At 44.9% G+C, this 10,882-nt stretch overlaps 1 protein-coding gene across 1 annotated transcript; it reads left to right on the forward strand.

The window, feature by feature from the left end:
- Positions 1-264: 264 nt before the first annotated feature.
- On the forward strand, positions 265-10,882 carry LOC117837557 (F-box/LRR-repeat protein 15). Its single transcript, XM_034717238.2, has 17 exons — positions 265-1,047; positions 2,314-2,578; positions 2,681-2,813; positions 3,192-3,291; positions 3,381-3,578; positions 3,669-3,939; positions 4,052-4,150; positions 4,232-4,320; positions 4,432-4,531; positions 4,632-4,802; positions 5,023-5,175; positions 8,181-8,341; positions 8,426-8,624; positions 9,011-9,468; positions 9,953-10,016; positions 10,300-10,389; positions 10,473-10,882. Exons 1-17 carry the CDS (start codon positions 644-646, stop codon positions 10,548-10,550), a joined length of 3,033 nt encoding a protein of 1,010 aa, XP_034573129.1. The 5' UTR covers positions 265-643; the 3' UTR covers positions 10,551-10,882.

A 10,882-nucleotide genomic window follows, 5' to 3' on the forward strand; every position in this document is an offset into this window, starting at 1 on the left:
CTCCCATTTCGTCACACCGAGGAGCCTCCTCCGAACTCGTTGCCCCACCGGTCATCGACTGCGGGCGCGGAACTATCCCGTGCCCCGAGGCGCACTGAGCAAGCGCAAAGCCCACGCAAGAACACGGCCCATCGGAAAACTACGCCTCACTAGCACCTGGGGCCCGCTGCGGGCGACCCTACCCGTCAGCCTACATCACCGCACCGTACAAAAAGGCAGCGCCCCACCACTCCCTCGGTCCGAGCCGTCCCTCTCAATCCCCCACCCCTCTCTCGCCCCCCCCTTCCTTGAGCGCGCTCGCGAGCCTGCGGCCACCACCACCGCCGCCGTCTCCGCGGCGCGCAGATCCGTCCGACTCGCGCGGCCCCAGCCGAGCGCACGTGTACGGACGCGACGAGAGGCGGCCACCGCCCACCTCGCCGGGGACTCGCTCCCGGATCGCTCGCGCCAGCAGGAGCGGTCGCCTTGCGGGGGCGGGCCGGGCCGATTCGACCGAATCCGGTGGAATTCTCCGTGCCGTGGTGTGAAATAGGGTGAGTTCCGTCGGATTCCGTGTGGGGGAGGCGGGTTTCGGGGGGCAGGCGGCCGGAAATGGCGCCGGGGGTGGTTCTAGGGTTTGGTTTTGGTGTTTTGGCCTGAAGGCATGGCGGATGGGGTGCGGATGAAGGGCGTGGAGGGCGCTGGCGCTGGCGCCGGTGACGAGGAGGAGAGGAATGAGGAGGTGCGGGAGGAGCTGGAACTCGGGCTGTCTCTGGGGCGGCGGGGCTGGCACCTCCCGCCGCGGCAGGAGCCCGCGCCCCGCTCGCTTAACTGGACGGCGGTTCTGCCGGAGTGGAACCCCGACGCCGCCGCCGGGAGCTCGCGGGCTGGGGAAAGGGCCTCGGGCGTACCACCTATCCCGTCTCTCGGGTTCCATGACATGTTCGGGGGTATCCTAGACGACCCCCGTGCGGGTGGCAGTATGGAGGTTGGGTGGGCCAACCTGGACGATGAGGATGAAGACAGAGACCTGCAGAATAAACGGCTCAGAGTGCGGCGCTTTGGCGAGTAAGTTGATGCGAAGATTCCTCTGCTTTTCAAATATTCTGTATGCTATGGAGTCCTGTTTTGTGTTTGCGCCTTCTTATTTTGATTTGTTGATTGTAGTTTTAGGAAATCTTGGCTGGTGAAACTGAAAAGTATCTACGCTTCATGCATGACATAGTCGATATTGAATTGTAACCTAAGGTCTTGTTCTTTTCCAAGCACATGGAAGGTATCTAAGATATGTTTTGGTTCATGCATGGGAATTTGAGCAGTGCATTTTTTGGATGTTTATGCCTGTTGAAACACTTAGCCCACATTAGCGATGATATTCAAGGTGTTGTGTAGTTCTTTGTGCATGCACCCTGCAACGGACTGATTGCTTTCCCTGGTTTGATAAAGAACCTGGAAATGGATCAATTGGTAAAGTGCTTGCTGTAGCCATCTTAGGTATAAGCATATATTTCATGCCATGACAATAGTATTATCAAACTTTCCTGATCCTTGGTGTCATGACACTTGAATTGCTTAGAAGCTCTAGAGACCTAGACTAGGTTGAATCTATTGCAGGGCATTTACCTCCTTGTACTCGTTAATTTCCTTTCCTACGACCTCATGGCATTTGTGCTGCATCATGCAGATACATATAAGATGATAATTAAAATAAGTCAACTGCATGCATAGAGCTGGATTCTGTTTTCACATGCTTAGAACTGTAATATGCATTGTAGTCCTTAGACAAAAATGCAATATGCTGATTTGTGGATTCTTAGCAAAATGGTTAGTCACAAGAGGTTTTCCCTTCCACTGTGTTTGTAAAACTGCATCATATAAAGTGAAAAATACATGTACATAGACACTCCTAAATAGTAACGGAGCTTCTTGACATTCTATAGAATTAGATGAATCAGGCCACATTAAATAAAATTTTAGGTAGTTCCAGCCTTTCGGTCTATCCTTGTATGCAAATATATGACTGTACTTATATGTATCGTTTCCCTATTTCATTTCTATTTTTTTTGTATCGTTTCTTCTGTTGTAAAATGATCAACTTTTTTGTGGTATTAAAATTGTTCTAGATAGTCTTTTGTTGAGCTATGCAAGAGGATATTATCATGTAGCTGTTCTTCGTATACAATTAGCAGAGAGCACAAGAAAGTCACATCTACTGTATCTTTGGAGAATTTTGTCCTCTCTTGTTTATCATCACCATTGGTTAATGATTACATCATGGATGACATGTTGGTGCATCCATTTTGAGCTATGCTAAGAGGCTCTTTTATTTTGCAGAGAAAGCCCACAGCATTCTGGTGCCAGTGCCTTTGGCTCTGAATCACCATTTTTGCCCATTTCTGATGAACATGCTCATTTCAAGCAGTCTCGTTCCCCAGAACATGAATTGGAATTTGGCCTGTCACTTTTCCCTAATGATGGTGGTAGTGAGAGCTCAAGAGATGCCAATAATGAGCTAGTTGATGATGCAGAAAACTCAGGTGGAAGAAATTCTGAAGATGTTGGAATAAAAATGGATCTCTCTGATGATCTCCTGCACCTGGTGTGACCAGCGTTCCTTTTTTTTGTAGTTTGTTATAATGCAAACATATTGCATGCTTTTCTTTATTTGAAATGTACTAATTTCTTAGGTTTTCCATGGCAGATATTCTCTTTCTTGGGTCAGAAGGATTTATGCAGAGCAGGTGTTGCCTGCAAACAGTGGCGATCTGCTAGTGTGCATGCAGATTTTTGGAAGTGTTTGAAATTCGAAAACACTAGGATATCACTGCAGAACTGTAAGTCAGTTTTTTGGTTTTGTTTTCTTCCATGCCACTTTTGCTAATAGTTGTAAGTCAAAATAGTGCTAGCTTTTTATTTATTTTCTACCACCTTACTTTTGCAAATAACTGTCATGTTGATTTCACTTTCAAACTTGAAACCATCAATTTGTAAGAAAATACCTACAAAGCCCTTTTAGTTTGAGGCATATTACGTTGATTTATAGTTTTTAATCAATAAATATGAATTACCTTTTTACGCTCTTCATCGAAACTAAGCATCTTGTTGTTTTTGAAGGCTGTGGCGTGCAAAGAAAATCTACCTATCCTTGTCATTATTCATCACTCTCTGTGATTGCAATGGATTTTTACCTGACCCTAATGTTGTTCTTGCAGTTGTTGATATTTGCCGTCGTTATCAGAATGTAACAGAACTCAATTTGCACGGTGTCATAAATGCAGAAATACTAGTGCTGGAAGCAATAATGTTTTTAAGGTCCTCCCTCTTCTCCCTTAGTTTCTTTCTCTATTGCTGGCTCATTCTTTTGCCTTTTTATTGTATTTATTGGATGAAGTATCTCGTAGGCATCTCAAGACGTTAACAATGGGCAAGGGACAACTAGGAGAAGCATTTTTTCAAGCTTTGGCTGAGTGTCCATTATTGACTGCTTTAACAGTAACTGATGCTTCTCTTGGGAGTGGCATCCAAGAAGTAACTGTTAATCATGATGGATTGCGTGAGCTTCAAATTTTGAAGTGCCGTGCACTCAGAATATCTGTCAGGTGATTAACCTTTTTTCTTTTGTTTTCTGGTAGTATATGCATATAGTTAGATGTGTTCAGCTATCTAATATATGTTACTCTATCATCCAGATGTTCCCAACTTAAAATATTGTCATTGAGGCGAACTGGCATGGCTCATGTATCACTCAACTGTCCTCAGTTGCTTGAATTGGATTTCCAATCCTGCCATAAGCTCTCTGACAATGCAATTCGTCAAGCTGCTACAGCTTGCCCATTGTTGGCAAAACTAGATATGTCATCTTGCTCTTGTGTTACTGATGAGACACTGCGTGAAATAGCTGGCGCATGCCCAAATCTTTCTGTTCTTGATGCATCTAACTGCCCCAACATTTCATTTGAGGTTTGTCTTATTCTGTGCTCTGTTTCCTGTTCATGTCTTCAATAAATTATGCATACAACTATCAGCAGAAAAATAATACCTGATATACTTTTTTTTGGGTCTGATAATGAAGTCTGTGAGGCTTCCTATGCTGATAGACTTGAGATTACTAAGTTGCGAAGGAATTACATCTGCTTCCATGGCTGCAATAGCTTATAGCCGTCTGCTTGAGGTAGTGATTCAGTTTCTTTGGTATAATTTTGCATACTTTCTACTGAACTAACTAATGGAGCTTCTTTGGCACTTGCTGCAGGCGCTACAACTTGATAACTGCAGCCTGTTGACATCTGTGTCACTGGATTTGCCAAATCTTAAGAATATAAGTCTTGTGCACTTACGCAAGTAAGTAGGGACTGGTTTTGCATTATAAATTTGTCTGAAATTTTTTCTTATGTTTTTTTAATCTTTTCAATTGTTATTGTTTAGTATATACTGTCTTGCCCTTTATTTTAGGTTTGCTGATTTGAATTTGCGAAGCCCTGTGCTTTCTTACATCAAAGTTTCCAGATGTTCAGCACTTCATCGTGTTAGCATAACATCGACTGCACTTGAGGTTATCTCTATGTTTATGTGAAAGTTTGTTATGGTATCTATTGAGTTATTGGATAATACTTGTGAACATTACTGAGTGCTAAATTGGTGTTTGTCTGCAGAAATTGGTGCTGCAAAAACAAGAGAGCCTATCTAGCTTGACGCTGCAATGCCACAACTTGATTGATGTGGATCTTAGTGACTGTGAGTCATTAACAAATGCAATTTGCGAAGTCTTTAGTGATGGAGGGGGTTGCCCTATGCTCAGATCATTGATCCTTGACAATTGTGAGGTATGGTGTGTTATATCTATGCCCCCTTTTTGTGCGTTAAGTTTGAGAAAATATATTGCTATTTAAATCTGAGCTATGGTATTCCATCTTGTTCTACATTGTTGTCATTTTGTTATAATTCTCGCTTTCAGTTTGTTCCTATTGTTCTTGTATTTTCAAGATATTAGTGCCAACCTATTTTGCTATACTGAAATTTTGATGATGTTTTTTCTCTTTCCAGAGTTTGAGCATTGTGGAACTGAATAGCAGTTCTCTGGCTAGTCTCTCTCTTGCTGGTTGCCGCTCGATGACATTCTTAAGACTCTCATGCCCAAATCTGCAAAATGTGAATCTTGATGGCTGCGACCACCTTGAAAGTGCAGCATTCTCTCCGGTAAGTCTACTGATAAGTTCTGGTTCTGAGGTGCAATACATGTTATTTGAACTGTTAGTGAACTGTTAGCTGATATTAGATGCGACTTTGTCTTCACCACTTGGAAAGAATATGATGGTCAATGGCATTTTTTAGGCAAGGCTTTGGCTTCCAGAAAAGTAGAGAACTTGTAATTTACTCTTATTGAACAGTGTGCTATGGAAGCATGGACTAGGGTTAAATGCATCACAAAGGCAGAGAAAAGTAGGGGGAAATGGATTAATATTCTGGCATAAAATAAGGAGATGTAGAATACTCTTTAGTATCTTTATTGTGCCCTAACAAATTCGGTTCAGTTTTATCTTTGATTGATAGCAAATCTAATCTTCGAGTTTTAACTGATTATATTAGCTGTAATGAACTAAATTCCCAATTACTTGTAATGTTAAGGATTCCTATGCCTAGATTACCTTGACCTGGTTCACTGTTATTGTGAACAACACCCCTTTCCATTACCTTCTCACATGACTGTGATTGGAAGATGCCGGTTGATCATTATTTTTTTTGAACGAACTGCACAAGACAGTGCGTGTTTCATTGATATAGCAGAAAAAATACAAGACTACAGCCCTGGGAGGCCATAGGCAGGAAAAGGAAAAGAAAAGATAAACAAAACAGACTCGCCCGGTTGGATTGGGACATCAACGCGGGTAGCCACTCAACTCAATTGCTACACTTGACCGGTTGGATTGGGATGTTAACATAGCCTCACCACTCCCCTCGCCACAGCGGCATCCACCAGCATTCATGCTCATGTATTCGCCGAAACCTCCAGGCGTGGCCCTGCGCTGATAGGGAACCGATAGAAGCTAATTGCACTGCACTGAGAAGGCCACCGCCATGCGGAACCCTTCGCTATAGTGCTGCTGCAACACCACACTCCACCTGACAGAGTGGTACCACCGAATCCGGATCTCTTGAAGGCTGCCTCGCAGTCACCACCACGATAACACAACGCGCGGGGGCCTCGCCACATCCGCCGTTGAACTCCACCTCGCTCTCGTCGCCTCGAAGAAACACCACGCGCGGGGGCCTCGCCACGCTCGCTATAGTACTCCACATCACGGATCTGTTTCTTTTGTCGCTGTCAGAGTGGTGAGCAATGTTGCCCTGCTCCACAAGATCTTTGTCGATCAGCTAAGCTGCCGCCGCAGGTCGACTTCGCCTCGTTGCTTCACCCACGCAAAAGCATTCGTTGCCATGTCAGCAAGCCAGGGATGTCGCTTGCGCCGTCTTCCGACAATGTACCGCACCGGGTAGCCCATCAAGCTGAGCAATCCGCTGCGGTCCGCTGCAAGCCTAGTTGTCCCACGATGCCGTTGCCGCAAGCGCCGTGCTCCGACGCAGTCCCATGCCGCATTGACCGTTGCCAAGCAACGCCAGCCGCCGCGGTCCGCCAAGACCGACAACCATGCAACAACCCGTGGTCGCCACCATAACTATGATCGCCTCCATGTGGCCTCGGCAACACCCGTCCAGCTTGCCACGCGGTGAAATTGTCGCCACCAGCTGCGGTCATCCATGACTAATGGACCAGCGATGCCACAAACCGAGATGGGTTTCTAGAGACAACATCTCCAAGGAGAGCACCGCGCCAATGGTGCCACTGTCGCTCGTCCAAAATCTGGACAAGGTTTTCACCCAGAGGACCCCGTGCAGCAGGGTTGTAGCTCAGACATGACACCCCCAACGGGATGAACGACGCCCTAGGGGGCCACCGTCATCTCCACCAGCAAGAACGTTGGCGAGGGCTTTTGGCCGGAGCATCCCAACCCCTGCACGCTCATGGCTCGGCACTCCCGGCCACAGTCATGGCAGCCCGCCGCGCCTCCTCGCACTACGCCGTCGTACCTCCACCTTCGCTCGCTCGCCGTCAGTCATCCTCCTCGGGCCGCACCTTGTGCTGCCCGCATGCAATGCCTCCTCCACGCCGGCGCCACCTCCGCGCCGTGCCCTGTGCCGCCCTGCGTGCAGCACCTCCTCCGCGCCACTATCCTCCGTGGGCGTCGCGACCGCTGCTGGCTGCCGCACCTCCTCCATTGGGCTAGCGCGCTGCCTCCGGCTCCGGCGCATCTTGGCGCCTCGCTGCGCGGCCGCGCCTGCCACAGGCGACCTCCTGGCCCCGCCGCCGCCGCGTGCTGCCCCTCTGATGATGAGGCGGCCGCGCCCGCCTGTTATGAAGGCGGAAAAGGCCACCCCGCCGCCGCCGCCATTGCGGGCCGCTCGGACTTCCGGCGGCCGGCTCGAGCGGCGGCGCGGTGAAGGGAAGGGAGGACGGGGGTCGCCCGCCCGTGTCTCCCACGCGGGAGTGACGCAGGGGGTGTTGTCGCAATCAGTACGCAGCTGTTATCCTCGCAGACCCGCCAGTTGATCATTATTGGCCTTGCAGTTTGATTTGTCTGGTTACAGTCGAGCAAAGTGGCATGTACTCGTTCAATCACCTCATTGACCTTGTAATGAGTACAATGACGTGTTCTACCCCGACCTGTAACCATCTTTCTATTTGAAATTTGAATTCAAAGCATGTAATGCTTCTCTTTTGATGCGTACAGGTTTGAAAACTAAGCAGTTATTGACAATGGATGCTAGAATGATCAGAAGAGAAGTTATACCATATAAATCTGCGAAACGAACTACCTAAATTTTAATAACTAGTGATTGGATTGGACCTATGTAGATTGGGTGATTTTCTGGGCTACATGACCTTGTTTTAGAACATTGCCTTCATGAGGAACTTGTGAGTTTTGATAACTCTTTGATTTATATAAAGACATGGGGCAAATGGATCTAGTAAAAAAAGGGTCACTAGGTCTATTTGTTTTAAATTTGAAAGGGTATAGTTATATAGATGGAAAGCAAACACCAAAGTGCAAAACTGAAGCAAAGAAGTAATTAGGTCTCTTATTTTCTTACAGTAAACGATATATATTTACATTCCGATGTTGGTTGTATGGCTTCTTTTGTAGGTTGGTCTTGAATCCCTAAATCTGGGAATTTGTCCAAAACTAAGTGTTCTACGCATTGAGGCCCCAAATATGTCTATATTGGAGCTGAAGGGTTGTGGTGTGCTTTCTGAGGCTTTTATCAATTGCCCCCTTTTGACATCCTTAGATGCCTCTTTCTGCAGGTTGTGCCGCACTTCCAAAATTTTTGGTTTATTTTAGTAGTTGGTACTTACTGTTGTTGTACTCACTGTCTTTTACATGTTCAGGCAGCTTGAGGATGATTCACTGTCTCGTATGGCAGAGGCTTGCCCTCTGATTGAACATCTTATCCTGTCATCATGCTTATCCATTGGCATCGATGGATTGTCTTCTTTGCATTGTCTTCATAAGCTGACCTTGCTTGACCTGTCTTACACATTCCTGATCAGCTTGAAGCCTGTTTTCGACAGTTGTCCTCAGTTGAAGGTAGGCTTGATTGTGATCCTGTTTAGACCACTTCTGTTGGAATGTAGTAAATAAACATAAAAACCTTATTGAAATGGATGTGCCATTGTTGTACATTTAGAGTTGTTTTTCTGTGCTGCTTATATGTGCATGTAGCGCTTAAATGTTTTTGTATAGTTTCCATCCTATGTAATATTATGTGAACAACACAAATGAGTATATGTTCTTACTGTCATGATTGGAGTAGCTGTGCATTTCACTTTATTATCATTCCCTTCTACCATTTAGGTTTTGTACATGGGATTAATTGGAAATGAGTGATTTTGGAATTAATTGTTAAATATAACAGAGCGTCATACACAAAATGGAGTACTGATTTAGTCTGTTCTAATGGTTTCTTTTTTCAGGTGTTAAAACTTTCAGCCTGCAAGTACCTCGGTGACTCATCGTTAGATGCCCTTTACAGAGACGGTGCTCTTCCATTGCTTGTTGAGCTAGATCTGTCCTACTCATCCATTGGGCAGACTGCGATAGAAGATCTTCTTGCATGCTGTACAAATCTGGTTAATGTGAACTTGAACGGATGTACAAACTTGCAAGAATTGGTGTGCAATGATTGCAGTTCTGTTGATATGCCGGTTGACTTTAGCCATCCAAATTCTGCACCAGCCAATAATGAAGAGATCAGCGAGCAATCTGGTCGTCTGCTTGAAGTTCTCAATTGTACTGGATGTCCAAACATTAAGAAAGTTGTTATTCCTTCAATGGCAAACTTTCTAAATTTGTCCAAAATCAATCTTAATCTTTCAACAAACTTGAAGGAAGTGGATTTGACATGCTCCAATCTTCACTCGTTAAACTTGAGGTAACATCGATGCCATTTCTACACTTGCCATTTTTATCTGTGCTGCATTGATTGTGTTTACGACAAGAGGGAGAATTTCGTATCTAGGGTTTCCAGCATTCCCACTAGCAAATGTAGCTTGTTGCAAAGTTTTGTCAGAAAATCATGCATGCAGTCCACATTAAGTTTAAAAAACCAGCAAAAAAGCAATTTCAAATTCGTTTTAGATGTGCCACGGGCACGTCTCAAGGATCAAAATAGACAGGCAGCCAATCAATCATTGTTCATCATGTGCCACGGGCACTGTTTTTTGAATCTTGATATCATAGATGAATTTTAAATTGAATATTTTAGGTTTACTTAAGTTTATGTGTATGATGTACATGCTACTTTTTCAATTTTTTTGAAACACCGCAACATGCTGGATTATTATACCTTTGGTGATGGGGACACCATAACCCCTGGTAATAGTGAATTTGCCTTACAATATTTACCTGTGTTTCAGCAACTGTAGCTCACTGGAGGTTCTGAAGCTTGATTGCCCCAGATTGACCAACCTCCAACTTCTGGTACTTATTTTCATGTAAATTCTGTTTTGAAGTTATTGACTAGCATGGTTGGCTTCCGCGAACGAATGAATTGGTTCTGATTTTGTTTGCCTGTCACATTGATACTTGTTAATTCCATTAGTTAGTTGAGTTTAAGCCCTCAGTTTGTGTCTCTTCGTTTCATTAATCGATAATTTTCACTACCAATGTTGGGCATGTATGATTTCAGTTTTTGCCCAATATACTTAGTTATTTTCTGTGCTACTGTTGCATCTACTTAACTGATGCTGTGTCTTTGTCCTAGGCATGCACCATGTTGCAAGAGGAGGAATTAGAATCTGCAATATCCCTTTGTAGCGCATTGGAGATCCTTAATGTACATTCTTGTCCAAAGGTAAGCTAACATATTTTGTGCACTATTCCAATCATGTGTACTGTGTTTAAACTCGGTCTTCTAAGCCACCCATGTTTTTGCAGATCAATGCTCTGGATTTTGCCAGGCTCCGTGTGGTTTGTCCCAGTCTCAAGCGCATCCAGAGCAGCCTCATTGCATAATATTAGAGGCTGCTACCATAGAAAGGAGTGCTATCCATTCAATAAGCAAGTCAGGAATAGCCCTCCATGGCGCTCTTGTACATATAGTACCCAAGCATTGCCGATATATTGCATGGCATGGTATATTGTGAGCCAGGAGGCGATGCAATCCAATTTCTCCAGTTGATTCAAGTGCTATAATAAGTATTTTGGCTGAATCTGTTTTGTTGCCGGAGATAAAAAAAGATGACATGTTTGTTTGTTTGTATTACTTGTAAGTGTACCGTTGGAGCAATCAGATCTGTACCCGGCTTATATGCGTTAATAATAATGTTTGGATCTGGATTTGGATA

The sequence above is a fragment of the Setaria viridis genome, chromosome 9 (assembly GCF_005286985.2).
Source record: "Setaria viridis chromosome 9, Setaria_viridis_v4.0, whole genome shotgun sequence".
In the NCBI taxonomy this organism is placed as follows: Eukaryota; Viridiplantae; Streptophyta; class Magnoliopsida; order Poales; family Poaceae; genus Setaria; species Setaria viridis.